A 24,899-nucleotide genomic window follows, 5' to 3' on the forward strand; every position below is an offset into this window, starting at 1 on the left:
TGTTAACAGTAACATAACTATTAATTATTATTATTATATTATCTTATTATCTTATCTTATGTGGCAAGTAGCAGAATTAGTGAACCATGCCAGAGCAATATGGATTTAATAATAGAGTCCGCCACTGGTTACGTTATTTGGAGTACGTGCACGGCTACATGTAAACGGGAATATTAGTGGAATATTCATTTTCATTAGCCATGTAAAACAGCTTATTGGGAATATTGTCTTTTCGGAATAAGGGCAAAAAACTGAATATTTTGTCGATGTAAACATAGTTATTGACAACAACGGGGCTTGGGAGAAAGAAACACGGTGATATTTTTGGCTAGACTAGATTGAAATGTTCAATATAATCTGATGACTAAAACAGTTTTCATTGAATAAAATGATACTAAAGTAGTTCCGGTTTTCTTTGACTAAGAGACTAAAAGACTTTTAGTCAACTAAAACTAGATGAAAAAAAAAGAATGAGGTCGATTAAATATGATAAAAACTAGAAGGACTTTTGACACAGGACTAAAGACTAAATTTAAGAAATAGCTGACAAAATGACACACAGACAGCTGGGCTGCCACCACCAGGTAAAGTCTTTGTCACACAGGTCGGCTAATCTGTAGACCGTCTGTTAATGCTGCATTACAACAGTGTTCACCACAGCTGCACCTACTGTTCACATACCTTTTTATAGCTCTCAGGAGTCAAATTTCCCCCCTAAAAAAAGCCGTTAGTAATGTTTTTTGAGCTGACTTTAATGGGACTTGTTGTGTAATGAAAAGTGCACAGCGGAGACAGGAGGGAGGGAGGGAGAGAGAGAATGGTAAAGCAGCCAGCGCTCTGACTGTTTCTCAGCAGCGGATCAGTAACTCTGGCTGCTTTTTGTTATGATTTTTTAATTAGTTGTTGTTCCACTTCCCAACAATAGAGATATTAAATATTCACCCTCCTCCCCTTATTGCTCCCATTTGCTCCCGTATGTTAAAATGTTTCACTCTGTGTGAAATGAAATAATAACTACATGTGGTTTACAAAGCCACCCCATAGAACGTACACATGTTTATGAGCCTGTTATGAAATACTGCATAAGGTTTTGAACTGTAGGGCTTTTTGTAGTTTCGTATTGTTGTTGTTGGGGCTGGGTGTTGGGAATCATCTGGCGATACGTATCATGATACAGAGGTATTTTTTGGTGCATTTATGAGAAATTTAGTGACACAAATAGACAAAAGTGTAGTAAAATAAACACCTAAATGTGTATTTTGGATGTTTTCTTTCCACTCGTCTGAAAGAAGACAAGCAAAATAGCCCAAAATCTAACAATTGATTAGTGCATGAAAAACAATGTTTTTGCCTGTAATGTCTCGCCTTGATTTTTCAGAGGCTTTTACACACGTCTGGAGTAAACACTGAAGAACTAGGCTTCCCTTGGATCTGTAGGGAAATGAATTCACAAAGACTGTCTACAAATTTGCCCTACAGATATTGTTTGAACCCTACTTTGAAGTGAAAGGTTAACTGAGTTGATATGCAATCATGTAGCTGTTAGATGTAGGAGTTGTTGCTCAGCGTGTACTGTCTCTGAATCACTCTGCGATTATGTACGTTAACACCTTGTTTGTTGTGTTCTACCTCAGTGTCGGAGGAGTGGACGCGCTGAAGATCGAGGAGATGGAGAAGATGCTGAAGGAGGCGCAGCTGGAGAAAGCAAGACTCATTGAATCGCGGGTAAGAAACAACTTGAGGAACTCGATTATTCAGAATCCGTGCCGCGTGATGGATGGAGAGTTCTTGCGGTGATTCTGTCGATGGCCCGATATTGATCGCGATTTTGAAAAAAATAAAGGTTTGGGACAGCAACTGGAGGCTTTCGTTCAATTTTATTGGCCTCCATGTTTCAAACGTCTTCATCTTTTTGTGTTTCCCGATGAAGAAGCTCAGACTGAAATACAAAATCAATTGTCTGGTCTTCTCCCACATTTCTCTTGTGGCTGTAGTCCTCGTCACTGAGCATCCGTCAATCCTCTTTTGACCTCTGACCTCAAGATATGTGAATGAAAATGGGTTCTCTGGGTACCCACGAGTCTCCCCTTTACAGACATGCCCACTTTATGATAATCACATGCAGTTTGGGGCAAGTCATAGTCAAGTCAGCACACTGACACACTGACAGCTGTTGTTGCCTGTTGGGCTGCAGTTTGCCATGTTATGATTTGAGCATCATTTTTAATGCTAAATGCAGTACCTTTGAGGGTTTCTGGACAATATTTGTCATTGTTTTGTGTTGTTAATTGATTTCCAATACATACATTTGCATAAGGCAAGCATATTTGCCCACTCATGCGATTAATCTTGATTAAATATTATAATCGATTGACAGCCCCTTCAACGTTTAGGATTGTTTGAAGTTACAACAAAGCTCATGCACACCAGAAAGTCTTATTTATAAGGCTGTCGAATCAAAACTTCCAACTGGGGGTACCCGGAAATCGTTACGGTCCTCCATCATGAAGGTTCCAATGCTCTTATTTGTGCTCTGAGGAGTGAGGAGGGATGTCTGAGGAGACATGAGCAAGACTGTCACTCACTGAAGTCTTTTACCAGACTGACAGCTGATCCAACTGCTCTGTTAACACGTCGCAACATACTGCAGTTTTATACCAAAGTGGACAGACAAATAACAGAACCAACTCAAGTATAATACATCTAATTTCTCTAAAATCGTGTCACCTTAGTTCCTCTCTCCTCACATTCGTCCTTGCATCTCTTCCCCGCGTCTGCATTTTTTGTCTCTTTTCAGGTCCCTTCATGTCTGTATGGACATATTGTATGTGAACGCGTGTGTGTTGCTGATTATTACTTATTCCGAATAGCCCAAAGCGTTGCGTTTAAAGAATCAATCACTGCGGTGGAGTTACACGGTGGCCGGCAGCTCTCAGCAGAACCATAAATGTATGAATGTGAAGCTGAAAAAAAGGGCATGCATGCTCTGCAAAGCCCTTCACCACAGATCAAAAACATATTAAATGAAAGCTCTCTCTCTCTCCTCCAGGAGCGAGAGAGCATGGCTCGCCGTCAGATGCTGGAGGAGGAGAGGAGGAGGAGGGAGGAGGCGGAGAAAAGACTGCAGGATGAAACTTTCCACCGGCAGCAGCTCGTGGAGAAGGAGGTCAAGATGAGGTCCAAGAACTTCTCTCAGGTCAGTAAAATGAGACATAATTGAGTCTGCATGGTGGAAAAAGTGGAAAATGACTCTGCCTACTCGCCTCTAACAGTGAAGCACCGCTTGGTAATATTTTGTGCCAGTATTCAATATCAGTAAATTTGACCATTTTCATACCAAAGTGACCCTTTTTCCTGTTTTCCTTCAGAATTGCAACCTGCATACGAGCATCACAGGACACTAAATCTCTTCATGGACAAAAAAAAACATATTCATATTATTATGTGTGCTGTTTGATCGGAATATTCCATTATTTGAACTTAAATACTGTAATAATAGATCAGCATTTTAGGGCACAAAGGCCAAATACCAGGGCAGCAAGGCCATCAAATAAAATGATGATTTTAAGTCCATAGAAATAATGAATTTAACTTAAGGAGGTTATGGATGATTTTATTTTGAATACATAATATAACCATCAGTGACATAAAAAAATAAAAAGCTGTTTATTTCACATACATTTGCATAATGCATCATATTTGTCCACTCCCATGTTGATAAGACTAGTAAATACTTTACAAATCTCCCTTTAAGGTACATTTTAAACAGATAAAAAATGTGAAATTAATTTGCGATTAATCACGATTAATTATGGACCATCATGCGATTAATTGTGATTCAATATTTTATTTTATGTTTTTGGGATATTTATATATTATTTGTAACATTGCTATATGGAAATAAATAGTGTTTTGAAGTAAAACTTTCAGTAAACAGTCAATATGTATACAGTATACATGGAAAGTGCCTGATTATATCTTTATAAATTGTATCAGAAATGGTGTCTTTTAGTGTTTTTCATCAAATTTACAGTCCCAGTTGTAGTCAGAGAGTAGTAGAACACATTCAGTTGCGTCATTATCTATGGGATATTTGTTTTAGTGGTGATACATTTAGATTTTATACTAGTCAATGCTTCTCCATTGTAATCTCCATGGTAATATAGTTTTGATTACATACAATGGATTCATATTCCTTAGACACTTACAATTCAAATGAGACCAAATATATGTTCATCCTCCTGTCCGATTCTCTGCTCCGTCCAGGCCCGTCCTATGACTCGCTACCTGCCCATTCGGAAGGAGGAGTTCGACCTGCGCTCCCACGTGGAGTCGTCGGGCCACAGCGTGGACACCTGCTACCACGTCATCCTCACAGAGAAGATGTGTAAGGGCTACCTGGTGAAGATGGGGGGCAAGATCAAGTCCTGGAAGAAGCGCTGGTTCGTCTTCGACCGCCTCAAAAGGACCTTCTCCTACTATGTTGGTAAGAAGAGTTGAGACACAAGGTTCTTTGAATATTTGGTGCTGCGGGGGTCGTTACTGTGATGTGTTCCCCTACGCCATAAGGGAGCTGCTGTGTGCTCTTCTTTTGTTTGTTCCCAGAACCATTTGCTTCTGAAGAACCCTTTTTGGAAGAATGAGTTCTTCAATGATTGTTGAAAGCATGGGTGTTAAAAGATCTGGGTAAAACCTTTCACATATTGTTCTAGGTATAACGCTTTATGTTGGGTTTTAGGTAGGAAAGGGTTTCAGGTAGAACCTTTTATAAAAGGTTCTATCAGGAACCATAAAGGGTTCTTCTATGGTGAAAAGCCAAAGAATCCTATATGGTTCTAGTTATCACCTAAGCGTGTAGAACATTTTTGTTCATGTGGCCAGGCCCATGTCTCAAGCTCACAAAGGTTCTGGAGACATTCTTATAAAACGTTAGGTATCGTATTGTCAGATCAGATTAAGATACAAACCCCTCCCACCCCCCATCTGTTTTTGGAAAATGTCTTTTTGAAGAAACCCTTTCAGACTCGCCCTGCTGGGAAGGTTTGCCCGAGATATTATTCTAAGGAGAACGTAGTCCCCATTCTTGAAGCCTTTTTCTCTCGTAAAAGTCAAACTTATACATTCATATTGAAGCAGGATATAAACCAGAGCTTTGTGTAGCGTGTCCATCAGTCACATCCTCACGGCCTCTGCTGTCAGGCTGCTGAAGAGGTCAGAATGATGTTCTCTTCTCTGTTTTAGCTCTTCAACATGACAGTCTGTGTCTCTGGTAACTGGACTGTTTGACAGATGATTCGGTCTCTGGTCTTTTGTAAAGATAAAACAAACACACAATAAACATAAAGCACCCAGCACCACAAATAACACAAAATAACAGAAAGAAAGATTTATACCTCAAACTCTCAAGTCTAAAACTGCCAGTCGACACCAATATTGGCAAAACAGGAGTATGCATCCTCCGCTAGAAGGGTCAAAGGTGAAACAAAAAGAAGAGTCTATTATCAAAAAAGCACCACAGTTTCGTCTCTTTGCTTCTTCACTCTTTGATAATACTACAATATAAAGATACCTTTTTAAGTAAAGTCCTGCATTGAAAATGTCACTTAATTAAAAGTATGTAGATCAGCAAAATGTATTTATATTTTCTAACTTGGACCCTATTTCCTCATGTTTTTGTGTCTAAGTGACTAATGACAACAACACTTTTTGAAATTGGTCCAGTATTGAGGGAGAGCGCTGCAGCCCTGGCGGCAGCCGCTAAACGGACTGCAATGTAATCTTTCGGGGCAATTCCTCACCATCAATATAAGGTTCACTAACAGTGCTTGTTTTTGCCACTGACCGGCTCAGGTTGTTATTTTAAGTGTCTGACGAAAAGGACCCTAAAGAGAAAATAAAACCATTTTCTTACTTTTCCCTTTCTGTTTGTTATTGTGTCTAAACAAGTCTCGCTCAAGGAAAAAGTCTCGTTCTGAAATCTCGCGATACTGTAGGTCACTTGCTGCCAGAAGACAACGTTGGAAACGTGAGTTTGAGTTGGAGAGAGGAGTTCCGGTGTTGTCAGAGTTTGTTGTTTTGGAGTACAGAAAGCGTATCTTAGTGTTATCTAAAAGGATTTTCAATGTCACAGCTGAGTATTTACATTATGATTTCAACAACAGGGATGTCACGCGAGATTTCAGAACGAGGACTTCTCCTTGAAGCGAGACTTGGTTAGACATAATAACAAACAGAAAGGGAAAGAAAAACATATTATTTCTCTGTAGTGTCCTTTCCACAATGGTGTCAGACACCTATAACAACAATCTGTGCCTGTCAGTGGCAGAAACAAGCACTTTTAGTGAACATACATGAGAAAATAGGGTTGAATAATACTGAAGTTAACCTTTTAAAAGCACTCGTAAAGCAGGAAAAACAGCTCCTGGAGTGTTTTAATAATATATCTCACAGTATGTTATTGAATACTGATGCCCTATGTATGTGTAAATTGCATTTTACTGTTGTATTATGGCTGTGTAGCACTTGTGAGTGTGAGTTTGTGGAGATTTTGTGTGCCAAACATTCTCACACTATATGGAAATATCCGAGGTTACAGTTGTAAAAAGCTTAAACATTCAACATGTAAAGTGGCAGAAATTTCCCGCCGTGGATGAGTGACAGGCAGAACGTGCGTCCTCCAGACCTTGAGCAGCAGCGCATGTAGTATGTAGCGTGCACGGTCGTGTAATTTGATCTTGTGCTGTGAGCTCTGGGACACTTGTTCGCTGTCAGGCCTTTGAAGTCCTCTGAAGGTTCTGCTTAAAGCTGCTTAAAGCGTACCTTGTTGAAAGTGAGCCAGGGTGAGGAGGTGTACTGAGATTACTCTGGCGGTAGTTAGAATGCACGCAGCGCTGCGCTCTCTGAGGAGGCTGATTGAGATGCAACGCTTGCCCTTGTCTGTTGACCTTGGAACAATGAGAGGCGACGAGCGCGAGCCACGGGCGCCGCTAATTTCACAATCGACCTCAATCACAGCCGGAGTTTTGGTAATTTAGATGCAGTCGAATGAGATGCAAATGCAGGGCTATTTGAATGCTAAAGAGGTCATTAGCAGATAATAGCTGCGTATTAAAAGGAAAGTGTTATTCCTCGAAATGAAGCGTTTCTGCGTCTCTACCTACTACTCTTAAGTTGGCGTTGTGGAGTGTTTGTGCCTGGAGGTAGAGAGGGGTGTTGAGTTCCCCACCGGTTCCTTACTGCAGTTCTGCAGTGGCTGATGAAACAAACTGCAATGATGTACCAGAGTAGCGTAAGAATGCAGTCAAGTCTGAAAATACAATGAGAGCACCATTGGTTTAAAAACAGAGAAAAAGTGCTGTGGTTGTCTTTTTCCATCCATCATCACAAACCATAAATTGGTCATGATCAAAGTTTGATTTCTTCTTTCTGTTTTTTTTTAAGGACCGTATCGTGTGTTCCTCCCGTTTCTTATTCGCGGTGACATGGAAGTGATGCGTCTGTCTTTGTCAATATATTTTTTGACCGAACCCACGTTGCTTTCCCTCCCACAGACAAACATGAGACCAAGCTGAAGGGTGTGATCTACTTCCAGGCAATAGAAGAGGTCTATTATGATCACCTCCGCAGTGCCACAAAGGTACGTCGTGACTGGACTCTGACTGACAACGATACTTCTCTCTCTCTCATCTATTTCACAGTTTGTTTATGTTCATCCAGCATTCTGTTTCATTTAAAAACATGCTTCTGCACATTTCTGTTGCTTCTTTTCTCCCCGTTTTGTGCCTTTGCTTTGGCCGGCTGCTGTCACAGAAGGGATTTTTCAACTTGAATATGACCAGTGTATGTATCACGCTCTCTGTTCTCCCATCTTACCTCACTGAACCCTGTGTGTATAGAGTGCTGCAGGGATGATGTATTTTTGTAGGCCAACCAGGAAGTTAGCATCATCCTGGGTTCCCTCGACAAGAAGCCAATGGGATTTTTCCATTGGGTTTTGGATTATTGCAGAAAATAAGCTCTGTGGCAAACAAACGTTTATTATACTTACATGTTTTATTCAGCAAGATAATCTCCACAAATGACCACCACTTTTATGATTTTTGAAATGTGAACGCAATCGGCAGAAGTAAAAAAACTAACGTTACAGCCACCACGCGCGCCTGACATTCTCTGTGTGTACCGGGCCTGGCTATAAATGAACTACAGCATAGTTGCATGAGCGCGAGTATACACAATGAGGCTGTAAAGGAGGAAGAGTCTGCGTTATAACGTTTAGTAGTCTCACGAGTCTCACGAGTGGGATATTTATTGATGTATTTTATGTAGGGCTGTCAAACAATTAATATATTTAATCAGAATCAGAATCTTGTTTATTGCCAGGTGTATCAGTACACACTATACTATACTATACACTAGGAATTTGCTTTGGCTTGTTGGTAAAAAAAAAAATAACAATAGAATAGTTAAAAGCGTTAGAATAAAATAAGAATATAAAAATTGAAAAACTAATTTAAATTTTTTTTAAATTCTTTTTAATTTTTTTAAATTTGTAAACGTGATTAATCGCATGATTGTCCATAGTTAATCGCAATTAATTGCAAATTAATCGCACATTTTTTTATCTTATTATTTTATGTTCAAAATGTACCTTAAAGGGAGATTTGTCAAGTATTTAATACTCTTATCAACATGGGAGAGAGCAAATATGATTGCTTTATGCAGATGTATGTATATATTTATTATTGGAAATCGATTAACAACAAAAAACAATGACACATATTGTCCAGAAACCCTCACAGGTACTGCATTTAGCGTAAAAAATAGGCTCAAATCATAACATGGTAAACTGCAGCCCAACAGGCAACAACAGCTGTCAGTGTGTCAGTGTGCTGACTTGACTATGACTTTCCCCAAACTGCATGTGATTATCATAAAGTGGGCATGTCTGTAAAGGGGAGACTCGTGGGTACCCATAGAACCTATTTTCATTCACATATCTTGAGGTCAGAGGTCAAGGGACCCCTTCAAAAATGGCCATGCCAGTTTTTCCTCGCCATAATTAAGCGGAACTTTGGAGCGTTATTTAGCCTCCTTCGTGAAAAGCTAGTATGACACGGCTGGTATCAATGGATTCCTTAGGTTGTTTTAGTTACATATGATACTGTATCTTCACTTTAAAAAAATGAGTTTGTGTTAACATGTTATCATCGCGTTAACTTTGACAGCCCTAATTTTTATGTCTTAGAACAAAAAATCTCTCCAGCTTGTGTTAACCACAGACCTTATATCAGGCATCTGACTAAAAACCCATTCAAAAAAACTCGTCAACTTCCAGATCAGGGAACTTAAAGTGCTAAAATGCTAACTCCTTTCCCGATTTTAGGACTCATTCCTGTAGCACTCTGTTGTGATAGAGAATAGAAGATGGTAACATGCTCGATGGCCGATGATGCATGGTGTATTTCATGACCTCAGACAAGTGCACTGGTTTGATTCATGTGTGAGAGTTTGTGATTTGAATTGCTGATCCTGCTTGATCCCTCTGCCCATCCCCGTGTTCCCAGTGTAAACCAGTCAAGTGGTTAGAAGTTGCTTAAAGCAGAGGAAATACCCTCATTACATTTCATTTGTTAGATGTAGGCTGAGCAGGAAAAAAAAAACCCAGGTAAGGACAATACTTCCTGACTGATTCGAGACGTGTGAAGTCATTTTTAAGGCTCGACAGGAGTACGACCCCCATTTGAGCTCTCTCCGCCTTTTACTAATTTTCAAAGACACTTCCCTGTTGAGGAAGTGGTGATGTTGCGTAGAGCCGTAGGTGTTGTTTTTGGCCATATTTCTGTTCTTTATGATCCACGCTTGCGTGCTGCTTGACTTGAGCCTTACACGTCTTGTCATTTTGTTTTTTATCTCCAACATAAAGCCAAGCCGCCGCTGCCTCCTCATCTCCAGTGTGTGTGTGTGTGTGTGTGTTTGATGGCCTGTCGCAGTGCACTGCACTCTTGACTTACTGTGTGGCTCTGATCAACTCTGGAACTTTGATTTTACTTGTCACTTCCAATGTCACATTACAGAAGGAAGAAAAACTTTAAAGTCTGATGCACTTAGCTGACAGAAAGCTGATGTTTTTAGAAGAGGAAAAGTGATGCAGATGAGTGGAACATGTGTGTAAAGATGACATAAATTGTACAGTAGTCTGGTTGTTTTGCTCAGTTTCACGGGGAAAACAACCGTAAAAGTTTAGTTTTTCATGTACTTTTCATTATGGACTGTCGTCATTTCCATATTTTCATGAATCTGTGCAGATCGGGGATAAACTGCTTTGTTTTTGACACCAATTCATTGACACTACCAGTATTTTTGGGGTTAGAGCTCCAGATAAGAAATTGCAGGATCTCCTTTTGTATTTCTTAGGGCCAGACTAACCCCAGTATGTGCCTCTCATGTATTACCTTTACATTCCAGTCACAGAGCTAAGCAGCTCTCTCTAAAATAAAAGTAAATACCTGGTGATCTATGAAAAACCCAGACGGGGGTTTAACAACACTTCATGTTGCTCTGAAAGTATTTCCAGAATCCACAAAGACTCTTCTAAACCATCAAAGATTTTTAACCCTTTCCCCCCAAGTTGCGCCTCTGTTTCTCTTGGATGGTAACCAGAAATGGCATATCTCCTTATTTGTTTTTACATGACACAAGGAAAATAGGAACATCTTATTTTGAACAAAAATATGAAATACTAAAAAGTTACATCAATATTGAGAAATATGGTAGAGATTGAAAGTAAATTCTTGATCTATAGGAAACAAAGATGAATTTAATTGATAATAAAAACTAACATTTTGGTTCCCGTCGGACAAACTGAGCAAAGACCTGTCATTCCTAGCTCTCATTTTTGTTTGAAACAGAGTTGCGACTTGGGTTGATACCATTTGTTACATAGATTTGGTACTAAATTTAACCATTTTTACCACTTGAGAATTGATCAAAATGATCAATAATCCCTCCAAAATACCACATTAAGACACCAAGACTTTGAGGAACACCATAGAAAAAGCCATGCTGTGATTTGGTATCAAAAACCTTTGACATTTTGAGATTACTGCAGGAATTGCATTTTTCTGCGATTGGATGGCGAGCACTTGAAACTGCTCAGAAACCCCCTTATTGTCAATCTAGCTAGGAAAGCCATCCATCCTCTGAATGCTCTAGGTCTCTAGTTTGTGGCTTTAAAGTTTCATGAGGCTGTGATTATCCTAGAGGTCACCACAGGTCATTTCATACAGTGACAAAATGGTCTCAATACAATGAAATGGATACTATGGGGACTAACATCATCACACATGAATACAGTTGAGCTCATTGGATCCACAAGAGTCTCAGCTTTACAGTGATACCAAATTTATGTAATTCCAAGACAATTTAGGGACCTCAGTATGCAGAAACACATCCTTTTAGAATAGGCGAAAATAACACATTTATACTATATTTCAAAGAACTGCATGGTTTTTGCCCCAAACTGCATGTGATTATCATAAAGTGGGCATGTCTGTAAAGGGGAGACTCGTGCGTACAAATAGAACCCATTTCCATTTCCATATCTTGAGGTCAGAGGTCAATCGCCATGCCAGTTTTTCCTTGCCAAAATTTAGCCCAACGTTAGAGCGTTATTTAGCCTCCTTCCCAACAAGTTAGCATGACATAGTTGGAACCAATGGATTCCTTATTTGTTCCCAATGGTTTTGTAGTTTTGTATGATATCTGGACCTTCACTCTTGCTCTAAATCGGAACCCGCTACAGCCTCTGAAAGACTGTAAAGGCGAATGGGATAGCAGGGGGGGGGGTTAAAGCTGCATTCATTTATTTATTTATTTTTTTTGGCCACTTGGGGGCAGCACCACAACAAGCTGAAAACAAAGCATGGATTTAGTTCATATTTTTTTTAGCAAAAAATTGCTGCACTTGTTCCCCAGCTCGCTTGATGAGATTGGTGAAGCTGAATCACAACAGTAAAGTTGCAGGCCCGAAATTGGAAAACATGCTAAAGACGTCTTGGCGCTCTGTAGGACCGCAGTTCAGTGAGAATTCTGCGTTTGTTCGTCACTACGAGTGACATCTTTCAAATTACACATTCATTTGTTTTATTCTTAGTAAAAAAATAAAAAATGTGCAGCTTTAAGGATTCTGGAAATACCTTCAGAACAGCGGTAAGAGTTGTTAAACAACGCATAATTATCTGTTTGTCGTCATTTTTTGAGGCACAAACTAGGGCTAGGACAGTGTAGTTGGGATGAGTAGGACAACAGTGATGTGCTTCGGTTTATAAAAGGTTGAAATCGACCTCTGGGTCCAGAACAATGAGAGAGCAGGGAGTCGGTGTGGTATGTGAACGTGGCAGTGGGTCTGATTCTACCTCTCGCTTCTTCCAGAGCCCGAACCCTTCCCTGACCTTCTGCGTAAAGACCCACGACCGGCTCTACTACATGGTGGCGCCCGCGGCAGAGGCCATGAGGATCTGGATGGATGTGATCGTCACAGGAGCAGAGGGATACACACAGTTCATGAACTGAGAGACACACACGCAGCAACAGAAGAGCGCAGGTGACGAGCAGATAGTTTCGGCAGGGACTCTCCCATCACAGACTCTACAGGCCCTTCCTGTTTCCAGTCCACAGCGGACACAACGCCTTGTTTGTTACTTTTCATTTTTAATCTCACACTTTTGATTTTACTATGTAGATGTTTTCACCTCCACATTTTCTACGTGATTCAGTTTGGATTGAAAAAGGGAGCCCTTGGAGGACACACACACACACACACCAACACACACACATCTGTATATAAACCAAAATGTCAAAGACTTTTAAAAAGCCTTTCTATATTGCCAAATGGAGATCTTGTAGTCACTGTTTGTTGAACCTTTTGTATTATTTGTTTCCTTTCTTTCTTTCTTTTTTTACTTCTAGAGAAAATTGCCAAATGACATAATGCCAATGTTTTGTTTGAGTGTTCCATCATGATTATATGCTCAGTTTAGACAGAAAGAGTTTAAAAAGAATTTTCAATCAAAAGGTTTAATCAATTTAGAAATATATTTGAAAGAATCTTATTCAAAAATGGATGAATGAGATATGAGGAAAAACAGATATCAGTCAACAGGGACTGGAGATGATCCAAGAGTCCAGCACACTTGGTCCGTAACAGTGAAACATAGTAAAACATTGCATCCTCTAAGTCCACTAAGTCACTTCACCTCAGTGCTGCTCTTGGACTTCAGAACACTAAATCAAGTGCAGCTTCTACAGCAACATTAAGGTACCCTGATCTACATCCCAGTCACTTCACATAGGCTTACCAAAGTAATTGGAGGTATTTCGTTAAGACTTTGACCTACTACAGCTCAGGGTTGGTCCGACCAATACAGGGTTTGAAAAGCCGGTACTGATATTAGTATTGAAGCTGCTGATAAACATTTTTTTTTGCGGTATTTAGTATATTCAAATATTACGGAAAAAAACTCCACTAACCTCAGAATAATTAAATACTTTAAAGGATTGGCTCATTAGTTTGACTTTAAAGGAAATCAGCTCATTCGCGTCCAACTGTGTGCTAAATATGAAGCTAGAGCCAGGAGACCGTTAGCTTAGCTTAGCATAAAGACCATACCAGCACCTCTTGAATGAGAATGTTAGATCTCATTTTTAGATCTCATTTGTTTAAACAAACAAACAAAATGTAAAAATGAAAAGTTGTGGCTTCGCAGGGAGTTGCTTGCTGGAAGTAATAATAATAATAGATTAAACTTATATAGCGCTTTTTAGGATCTCAAAGACACTTTACACATTCGGGGGGGAAAAGTACTTCTCGGTTGGGCCAGTGATTTTTTTACCACTGCTTCCAGTCTTTATGCTAAGCTAAGCTAACAGTCTCCTGGCTCTAGCTTCATTCTCTCTGCTCTAGGTGCGTTATTGCCAAGAGTTAGATGAGATTGAGACCACTCTCCTATCCGTATGCTAAATATAAAGCTGCAGCTGGTTGGCTTAGCTTAGCATAAAGACTGGGAGACAGCTAGCCTGGCTATGTTCTAAAACTCACTAAGTAACATGATGTATCTTTGCTTGTTTTAATTGTTAGGTACCTTTTGACAGAGCCAGGCTAGCCTCTTCAACCTGCTTCCAGTCATTATGCTAAGCTAAGCTAATTGACTCCTGGCCTTAGCTTCATATTTAGCAAACAGGAAGAAACCAGTTAAGCATGTTTTCCCCCAAAACTTTAAAAAGGAAAAGTCTGGTATTTTGAGTAATATGGTGGGATGGTTTCCACCTGCTTCCAGTCAAATTTGTAACAATTTGTTTTGCAGTGGTCAATCCATCACATCAGTTGGATGATGCCCATCGAATGATATCCAACATTCAGAAGTCGACTCCCAAAAAAGTCCCGTATAATGGTCGAACCATAGCTGCCACATTCTCAGTGTACTTGTGAATATGTTGAACATATCTCACTGTGTCTGTATGATGCCGCCACGTTGCCAACTCAAGGTGCAAAACTGCGTATCCATGTGTGCACACGTATTTAAACGGAAATCTATTTGCCAAGTAGCCTTTAGCTAACTTGATGATGCGACTACACAGCTGGGAAAGCTGCCATCGTCACTGCCAGCCTAAAGCAGCGACCGCTAGTAGAGTGCGCTACGGAGACCACACCAACACAGGACCATCAACAATATACGGACTAATGCAACTCTGAACTGTGCCTTGACTATGTGTTGTTATTGATGCCGTGTCTGTGAGTCCAGCACAGCCTCGCTGGAAGGCTACAATCGTATGAATGCATTTTACTTCATCTGAGCTGTAATAATGCCGTATGTGGACAGTGTTCTACTCCACTATGGGGACGTCTGCCTGTAGCATCATTATAGGCAGAGATACCGAAGGCCCTGAGCACAGTGGGGATCAGCTCGTTCACGGTCATTATTTAAACTCCGAATATACAAAATACGAAGTAGTTAACTTTTCACATCTTAGTTTGCAAATTTTTTATATGCAGACGACTCTCCACTGTCAGTTCAGATTATATCACACAAAGCATTTTCACAATTACAGGTAATATGGGACTAAATACCCTCTGGAAATTTGGTTAGAAAATCAATAATATATTTTATTATATATTAGTAATTATTGATTTTAGTTGTTTACCTTATTACTGACAAAAATCAGTTCACTCAACTTTTAATTCACTACAACATCAGTGATAAAAGTCACACAAAAACCTGGACTCCCTGCTGTGAATCCCCACTGTGAGCGGAGGCCTGCATGCATGAGGGTGGATAGAGAAATCTTCAGCTTTAACAGACTGTAACTGACCGGGCTCGCCCGGTTGTCTTTGTCGTCAAGTGTTGATCATCACATTGTGAGTCTATTGATCGGCCGTGAACATGGCGGTTTGTAGTTTAACCGACGTCGGATGCCGTCGTCTTGTTTTGTAGAAACAGAGGACGAACTCCGTCGTGACGTTCGGAGCATGTGGAACTGTTGTTTAGTTTCATGTGTCGGTACAGTAATGATAATTTATGGTTGTGGTGCCTGAGATAGTGACACGTTTACTTCTAAAAAAAAAAAAAAGAAGACTAGTGAAAAGACCTTAATATATTCTGTCCCCCTTGCCTTTACTTTCCCTGCACAGTTAGTTAACATGTGCAAACCAAACTATTCAACACTGGCAAGGCTGTTAAATCATGTCTGTTGATAGTAGATGGTATATACATTACTGTGGTTATCTATATTGAAAAGAAAGGAAACTAAATATACTGTAAAGAGGATGCCTGAATGAAAAAAAATAATCTTACTATTGAAATGAAACGGTATTGTATGAAAAGAAGTACAGTTTTTACTTATTTTTGTCATTTTAGAAATTTTATTGTCAGTTACATTTCAAATTGTATGGTAGTGATGTATCAATCTACCTTTTTTTTTTTTTTTTTTTTACTGGTACAGCAGAACACACACCTGCACACACACACACACAGAGAATAACTCACCTAGCACTCATGAAACTGTACTTTTGTTTTTTCTAGAAAGTAGATCCTGTTTCACACACACACACACACACACACACTCACAATTGATACTCGGACCATACTGTGTTATTGGTACCCTGTATGTCTCATGCGTTACTTTCACGTATGAATAATATGGATTTTGTCAAATCTATTAAAAAACAGAACTGTTCCAGAATATCGTCTGCTTTTCTTGAGCTCAGCGGGTTTTAATGTGACGTTTGCAGTGTTGAGGAGGGAGACAGCAGCGACTACCGTACGGATTCTCATGCTGATTGATTATTGGATCGTTACTAAACAGTCATAGCTGGAAGGACAAGGACGAGCCTACCGTGGAACAGCAAGTAGAACAAAAAACATCAAAACAGTTAAAAGAAAATTAAAAATGTGTTCCTAAAAAGTGGAATTCACTCACAATGAAACACAGCGAAAAGAAAAAAAAGGTTTAAAAGGAGAAAAAAAACACAAAGAAACGATCTAATAAAAAAAATACACATCTAGAAGTTTCTTTCTCTGACACAGTGATTCTTCCAACTGAGGAGTCTCGGCGGGGCTTTCCACGTAGGTTTTACAGCTCGTTGACGCCGTCACCTGGAGGGGAAACACCTTCAGTTATTTATCTGGAAACTACCCACATACATTTATATTCAGTGTTTTCACTATTTGACCAGTTTTGAGAAAAATAACATTCAGCTATTTGAATCAGTATTGGCCTGATATCCGATCCGGTATCGGTGCATAGTGTGTCCCTAGTGTGGTGTCTTGTGATACAGAACAGAAACCGTACAGTCATTTTGTCTTGTATTATTTAGTGTGGTGTAAAGTCAGACAGTAGATTTACTGTATATTCACAGTAATACATCTTATTAATGAAATTAAATTGATGTTCTCTAAAGTCATTCTTACTTTACACTGTTTATTGACCCGACACTAGCTTTTCATGGGAATGAGTTATCATATTTGTAATTATTTGTATTTTTATTCTCATCATTTAATCAGTGATAAACATATAAATTATTGTGATGCTGCGATAAACGTACTGTGTGATGTACTGTTATACCTAATTTGATGTGTTCAGTTTGTGTGCTATGGGAGATTTAGAAAACTAGGAGTATTATTTTTCACACTGAAACAAAGCAAGTGTAAAATACTGTCATATACAGTGTGATCAATGAGCCATTACACAATTGATATTTCAATTCATGCTGGGGGTTTTTTGGCCATAATTACTGGCTCAGACATAATACTGTAATGAGGCATTATTTGTATCAAACGTTGCACAACAGAGAAATTATAAAAAAAAAATGTTACTTACTCTCTGCACAGGGGGAGGTGTAGTCAGTGACTGCCTCATCACCTGAAAACATCACCAAACACATATTACATATACAGCCATGTGACAGTCGGTTCCACCAGAGAGGAAATACTACTTTCAGTCAGTAGGCGATGGTAGGTGACCTGGTTTGTTTCGTTCAACCGTGACCAGCGAACCGCTCCATGACTCTTTGGTTCTGTATTTTTCAATACCACAGGCGACTCAGAGAACAAACCACAATTACAAATCTGTCTGCTACTTCAGCACCACGGACAGCGCCATGGATTCATCAATCAATTCATCAATACACAGCACAGTTAGGCTACTGATATTTCAGAGCCATGGTCGGTATGGAGGACGGAACCTGCCAAAATCAAAAATAAATGAATACAAATATAAATAAATAATTATGTCGTTAAATGTAGCCAATAATGAATTGATAAAATGTGACATAAACTGATATTTCTGTTTTAATTTGCTTCTTTATTTATTTATGTATTTTTTCCCTTATTTATTTACTCTTCTGTTTAATTTTCCCTTTTATTTATTTATTTATGTATTTATTTTTTATTAAATTTATTTTATTCATTTTTGCATTTATTTTATTTATTTATGCATTTGTTTTATATTTATTTAAATGCATGTATGTGTTTATTTATGCACAATTTTAAATATATATATATATATATATATATATATATATATAAATATAAATAAATATATAAATAAATCAAAGGGAAAATTAAACAGAAGAGTAAATAAATAAGGGATATAATACAAAGATACATAAATAAAGAAGCAAACTAAAACAAAAATATCAATTTATCTGACATTTTATCAATTAATTAATGGCTACATTTATTTTTTATATTATGTTTGCTACATTTAATGACATTTATTTATTTATCAAGTCATTTATTTGTTTATTCATCTATTTTTTTTATTTTGGCAGGTTCTGTCCTCCGAAGGTCGGGGCCATAGATTCTAACTTTCAAGTCTGGGTCGCAGGAGATTTGCAGAATTTCTTCCATCGTCTTTTAAGATTTATATCTGCAGTACACCTTTGAGCCACAAGAGGGAGCCTGAATGTTCATATTGTTCTGTTAATTGTAGCCTATTTATAACATTGAATGTAAAGGCTAGCATACATTCTGTTTGTTTTACTGGTGAAAGGTACAACACAAAAGACTGGTAGTTCGGCCTAAATGCATTTATTTGCTCTCATTTATAAAGTATTTAACGTTTGAATATGTTTTCAGTAACGCATGCATAAAACCAAGTTGTGAGTTATCAAACGTACTGTATATCTCTTGGAAATGTCTGGTTTACCTATCCTAGATAATATAATGTGATGAGGATAAATTACAGTAAAAATAGTCAGGAACGTTCACTTATGCACACATTTGCTCTTATGATTTATGGATAAGACCTATTGGGAATTGGGTCACAGTGGTTTGTCATTTTTAAAAAATAGGAAACACTGTGATAAAAGATCAATGAGTCAGGCAGACTAGACTAACATACTTCTAATGCTAATAAGAGGGATGGCTTCCTCCCTCATCCCCCCTCGTTTTGCCTACTGGTTATAGTAAAGAAAACTGAGCATCACATACATGAAGAAAAAAGGAAGAACCACGCAGCTCTTACTTGTCTGGTAGTAATCGTAGACTTTGACCACAGCTGGTTTCAGGTTCCTGACGGGCATGTCCTCCTCTAGTGTCACACTGTAGATCTTTTGCTCATCCTTCTTCAACTGCAACCACAAACAAACTCATGAAATTCCTCCCAACTTCACTATTCACTTACTCATCACAAACTCAGCACACTAGTAGATTAACGGCTGTACCGATATTTATGAAAATAAAGCAGGAAAGTGCCTCCTACCCCATCTAAGTAGATGTTGATGAATCCTTCGTCCACGTCCACACGCTTCACTAAGCGGTCGTTCTTCAGCTGCCAAAGCACAGACTGTCATCAGTATACTCCAAAATAAAAAAATATATAATGTATAGGGCTGTCACTTGATACAAATATTTAATCGTGATTAATTGCATCATTGTTCATAGTTAATCTCGATGAATCGCAAATTGATCGTACATTTCTTATCTGTTCAAAATGTACCTTAAGGTACAGATTTGTCAAGTATTTAATAATCTTATCAACATCGGAGTTGGCAAATATGCTGCTTTATGCAAATGTATGTATATATTTATTACTGGAAATCAATTAACAACACAAAACAATGACAAATATTGTCCAGAAACCCTCACAGGTACTGCATTTAGCATACAAAATATGCTCAAATCATAACATGGCATTCTGCAGCCCAACAGGCAACAACAGCTGTCAGTGTGTCAGTGTGCTGACTTGACTATGACTTGCCCCAAACTGCATGTGATTATCATAAAGTGAGCATGTCTGTAAAGGGGAGACTCGTGGGTACCCATAGAACCCATTTTCATTCACATATCTAGAGGTCAGAGGTCAAGGGACTACTTTGAAAATGACCATGCCAGTTTTTCCTCGCCAAAATTTGGAGCGTTGATTAGCCTCCTTCGAGACAAGCTAGTATGACATGGTTGGTACCAATGGATTAAAACAAATTTGCGATATCGCGTTAACTTTGACTGCCCTAAAAAAATATTCTGTGGCATATAAAAGACATTAGTTGCAGTAGTAGAGTCTGGTAGTATTAGCACAAACACTATGTGTATTATAGTATTTGTCATCTAGTGAACTGCTCTTGGTTTAATTGTATGAACTGACCAGCTTCAGGGAGTTCTTATCCAGAATGTATCCAGACAGCAGTTTGATGTTGATGATGACCATGTTTGTTTCCTCTCTCCGGCCCTGGTACCTGCACACACACACACACACACACACACACACACACACACACACACACACACACACACACACACACACACACACACACACACACACACACACACACACACACACACACACACACACACACACACACACACACACACACACACACACACACACACACACACACACACACACACACACACACACACACACACACACACACACACACACACACACACACACACACACACACACACACACACACACAGTGAATAAGAACAAATAAAAGTTATACAAGTTGTGTCAAAAAGTTTGTAATAATGAGTTTTAGTTGGTGCAACCCTAACACTAACAAAAGGTCTGTATGCTCGCTGGTTTATGTGAAGGTCATCAAAAAAGGTCAAAGCCATTATTTAAGCCCAACACGTTTCTGGTTCTTTTTGGCTCATAATTAAAACAGCTAAACTGTTTCCAGCCACCAGATTGTTAATGCAGCTACTTTTTGTTCTGTGTTATAGTATGACATGGTTTGCTGATGCAATACGTTTCCTTATCAAGTAAAATTATCCACTAAAGTCCAGAATATTAACAAAAAAAGTACAAACTATGTATCCCTGTGTTGAAGTCAACCACAACTTCTAAAAAAAGTCCTCAGTCAGCTATGGAAGCCTTGAGGGGCAAGTGAGAAAACATTTCTGGTGATCCATTTTCAAGTCTGATCTAAATAGTTTTCTCTCCTGTGTTTATGACTTAAGAACAGGTGAAAAGAAAAAGTTTTGCAGGATCATCTTTATGAGTTGCTTTTTTGGCCAGACTGCAGAGGGCCAGCCCTACAAATGCAAAAGTCTGTCACTGAGTGTTGGAGTTTCCTCATTGGCCGTGACTCTTTCAAAATGAAAAGACGGGAACAGTCATTTGTTTATATTTTCAGGGGGGACGTGTCAGCGGTTCCAGTCCCCGGCGCCAGTGCTTCTCTATCGGCACATTTCCACCAGATTTGGTGACAGAGGGCGTCTCAACACTTTCCATTCATTTTCTTTGGAAAGCAGGAGAAGCAGTCACCCAGCGCATGGTGGTAGCGTTGCAGCGTTGGAGAGGGTCTGTTTTTGCATAAAGTTGAAAAATCACAACTTTATGCAAATGAGCCCGTCCAGAGCGACGCGTCTGGCTCACGAAACTTGGACCAAGCTGTCAAACTCGACGATCTAGTTCTAAAATTAAACAAGATTCAGCAGTGGCATCGCCTATTTCAAGCTTAAAATATTTTCAGACGTAGATTTTGGTGGATTGTTTAGACGGAATAACGGGAAGGTTTTGGCAGGTGATTTTTTCTTTTGTTTTTGTCAGGATCATTTCTCCATGCACTCTAAACACAAGGTACATATCTTGTGCGTTAGTAAGTTATGTAAAATGTAACTCATCTGTAAGAAAACATGAAGAAAAAATGATCCTGAACACAAAAACTTGGTGAATGCCAAAACTTTTTTCCACCTGTTTTCACAGATGAAAAAAATTACTTAAAAGGTACTTATAAAATTATCCTGGCAAAACCTTTTTCTCACCAGTTCTTAATTCATAAACACGGGAGAGAAAACTATTTAGATGAGACTTAAAAAATGGATCACCAACATGTTGGGTTTTGCCTCTCAGGGCTTCCGTAGACATCATACACACAGACAGAGTACCTGACATGCACAAAGAGGATGAGCTCAGGCCTGCTGATGTTGCATTTGGTCATGATGTCAGTTGAGATTTTGAAGGCAGAGAAGTCGGGAGGAGGGGGGATGTTGTAGTGCATGGAGATCTGTGGAGAGACACAAACATCAATTTACAATGGAGCAACACGCTCTTATCAAAGATATCAGTTAATCAATTAATATGAGAAACAGAGTTGCATTGACATTTTCATTATTTTGAATTAAAGCTATAAAAAAGACTAGATTTTAATTGAATTGCAAAAAAAAAAAATGAAGATGAAAATATACAAAATACTGCCAAAAGATATAATGCTATTTACTGCTCTGAAATTTCTTTGTCAACATGCTAACGCCGATACCAATAAATGTGCAACATCATCAAAGATGTGAGCCTGTTGATGTATGAGGCTCTAAATTACAGGACCTTAAAATCGTTTTGACAAATGACCTAATTTCTGTGCTCAAAGTTGAAAAAAGAAAGTTGTTGCTGAAATGGTTATATGACGTATGACTATAGTGGAAGCTGCAGGTCAAAGGTCATCCTCTAAGCTGCAGGCGCTCTCATGCTCGTTTGTGTCTGAGCAGCAGCAAACTGATAAATCAGTTTATCTGTCTGTCAGTTTGTCTTTCTAGTTAGTTAGCTAGTTAGGTGTAGTAAGCTAGCCCAACTTGTTGCATTACCTAACTGAGGGGTTTCATTTTATTTTTATTTTTCCTACACCTTAAGTTTAGTGTGTTTATTTTCACAATGACATTTGTGTGTGCAGTGAACGGGTTCAGTCAACACCGTGGATTAGTCTACATGAAATCCTACCGGCAGAATCAACACAACACACTGACTGTCTCTCTCACTCGCTCTCTTCTTTACCGTCTCCTCCTGCTGGAGATAAATTAACGGAAAGCAGCCGATGCCGGAGGTTTACCGGTCTCTGACAGGTCCGAACGACGGGGATAGCACAACTTTCAGCCCGAAAGAAAACAAGAGAAAAGTCCCGTTAGAGAAATAAACGAATCTCAGTGTGGCCCGGTGCGGTGTCGGTGCTGGGAGCTGAGGCGAGAGCGGCTGGTGCTGGTGGATGGTGAACCTCCAAAACGTCCTGAAACTGCATTTCAAACGGCGGACCTCGACAACATGTCTATCCGTCCTCCGGTGCGCTGTGACCGGCGTGCGGAGGTGCGGCAGCAGCCAGATGGCCGCCTTGCCAGGAGGAGATGGTAAAGAAGAGAGCGAGGGAGAGAGAGTCGGTGTGTTGAGCTAATTCTTGTCTCATTTGTGGGCTGATAAACAGTAAATTCATCTAAACTCATTTCATCTAAACTGGCTTGAAAAACAATGCAATATGGTTGCCATAGTAATGAATTACGTCTGACTATTAACCACACCCCCATTCTCTGTTTGCAAAAAAACAGGAAGTAAAACTGGCTTGAGGCGGGCTTTAAACATCTTGTCAGCGTACATTTATGTGCCTTTTCAACTGACTGATGTTACACAGCTTTCATATAGTCATTTCATTTTCATATTTTACTTCATAGTAGTCCAGTCATTTCTCATCTCCTCCTATTCTCTTTCACCCCAGACTATTTCAGTTCAATCACACGTTGGAGCTTCACATGTTCTGGTGTTGACCTCGTCCTTGGCTCGTCCTGTGGTTGGTCCTACTGTACCTGTGCCAGCACACAGCTCTGTCCCTGAGCTTTGATCGTGTACTCTCCGGGGACGTCGCTCAGCTTCTCCTCCTGGTACAGCAGCCTGTTGCTCTGATCCACCGCAAACTCTTTGTCGAGGCCTCCTAACGACGTCACCGTCACCGTAGTGCTGCCCTCCGCGCTGTAGGTGGCAGTGCCGTACTTAGCCAGAGCCTGGAGGGCCACCACGGTGTCCTGAGGAGCACAGAGGTTAGATGTGTCGTTAAAAACAGTGAGGAGGGGGGTAGGGGGGGGGGGGGTTAAAGGCTTCCCATAAACCCCCTGTGTGTGTACCGTCTGTGTGTGTGTTTGTGTGTGATTCTTCCCACCTGTGTTGAAGCGAAGCCGCCGTAGGGGTTCTGCTGCTGGGCGAGCCAGCGGACGATGCTGGACGAGTAATCCAAACCAAAGCCTGGCATGGCCGGACCTGAGAGCAGAGCCAGCAGCACGTAGGACGTCATCTCCACCTCCAAAGAGTCCAGGCCTTTCTCAGAAGCCCCTGCTCTGTTCCAGCGACGGGTGCCACCTGCCAGTCAGAACAGTGGAGTCATCCATTAGAGGGTTAGCAATGACTAACTTCATGAACTTAAGTTAAATTAATGAGTAGGAGGGTTCTACAGTGTACAGATTCCAGAAACTGTAGAGTGCAAAGTCAGCTAATAGAGAAGCGAAGTCCCGCCCCTTCTGGTGGAGGGGACACCATGGGACCTTATTTCGGAAAAAATATGAACGGTAGTCAACGACGAGAGATACATATTTTTTTTGATCCTGTTTGAATTCTGCCATGAATCACACATATGATGTTTGTCAATTTAAAACGTAATTTTGCAAGTCAAGAAAGTTGTAGTTTGTGTTGATGCTGCTTGATGGCAGCTGTTAAATTATTGCTGAAAAGCCAGACGTGCAGATGTTGCTGGTGGCTTCACCCTCATCTTACCCAGTGTGTTGGACTTCTGGTGCAGGTAAGTGATGAGTTTGCTCCTCATCTCCTCGTCTCCAGCCAGGGTGAAGGTGTAGGACAGCAGGGCCGTGGTGTACATGTTGTCCAGCTGGCCGGCCACTGCTGCCTTGAGACAGTTCAGGCAGTTTTGCACCACGGGGTCCTGTCACACCACAGGCAAACACAAAGATGAGGCGATGCACGGGAGAATATAACTCTAACAACGGAAACAATGAAGGACACTATTTCTCTGCAGGCTTCCAAAAATTAAGAGTTGCTTTCTGACCTCCTGTATATGAATGAGAATTTCTATTTAATCCATTTTAAAATGTGTCATTTATTTAACATAAATACAGGATCCTGGTTGCAGA

The 24,899-nt window shown here is 39.8% G+C and overlaps 2 protein-coding genes across 15 annotated transcripts in view; one reads left to right on the forward strand and one right to left on the reverse strand.

Moving 5' to 3' along the window:
* phldb1b (pleckstrin homology-like domain, family B, member 1b) overlaps positions 1–15,624 on the forward strand; it is a 131,810-nt gene extending 116,186 nt beyond the window's left edge. For all 14 annotated transcript variants that reach the window (XM_037774828.1, XM_037774827.1, XM_037774829.1 and 11 more), the window contains 5 exons: positions 1,635–1,725; positions 3,050–3,196; positions 4,267–4,486; positions 7,551–7,636; positions 12,430–15,624. In XM_037774828.1, the coding sequence (XP_037630756.1) occupies positions 1,635–1,725; positions 3,050–3,196; positions 4,267–4,486; positions 7,551–7,636; positions 12,430–12,570 (685 nt within the window). In that variant the 3' untranslated portion in view covers positions 12,571–15,624. The remainder of the gene's footprint in view (positions 1–1,634; positions 1,726–3,049; positions 3,197–4,266; positions 4,487–7,550; positions 7,637–12,429) is intronic.
* A 342-nt stretch (positions 15,625–15,966) lies between these two features.
* The window catches only part of LOC119491138 (alpha-2-macroglobulin), a 41,759-nt gene continuing 32,826 nt past the window's right edge, over positions 15,967–24,899 (reverse strand). The window contains 9 exon segments of the mRNA XM_037774836.1: positions 15,967–16,649; positions 17,374–17,415; positions 19,021–19,126; positions 19,258–19,326; positions 20,140–20,230; positions 21,891–22,009; positions 23,568–23,783; positions 23,918–24,114; positions 24,526–24,691. Of these exon segments, the coding sequence (XP_037630764.1) occupies positions 16,627–16,649; positions 17,374–17,415; positions 19,021–19,126; positions 19,258–19,326; positions 20,140–20,230; positions 21,891–22,009; positions 23,568–23,783; positions 23,918–24,114; positions 24,526–24,691 (1,029 nt within the window). The 3' untranslated portion in view covers positions 15,967–16,626.

The sequence above is a fragment of the Sebastes umbrosus genome, chromosome 7 (assembly GCF_015220745.1).
Source record: "Sebastes umbrosus isolate fSebUmb1 chromosome 7, fSebUmb1.pri, whole genome shotgun sequence".
Taxonomy (NCBI): Eukaryota; Metazoa; Chordata; class Actinopteri; order Perciformes; family Sebastidae; genus Sebastes; species Sebastes umbrosus.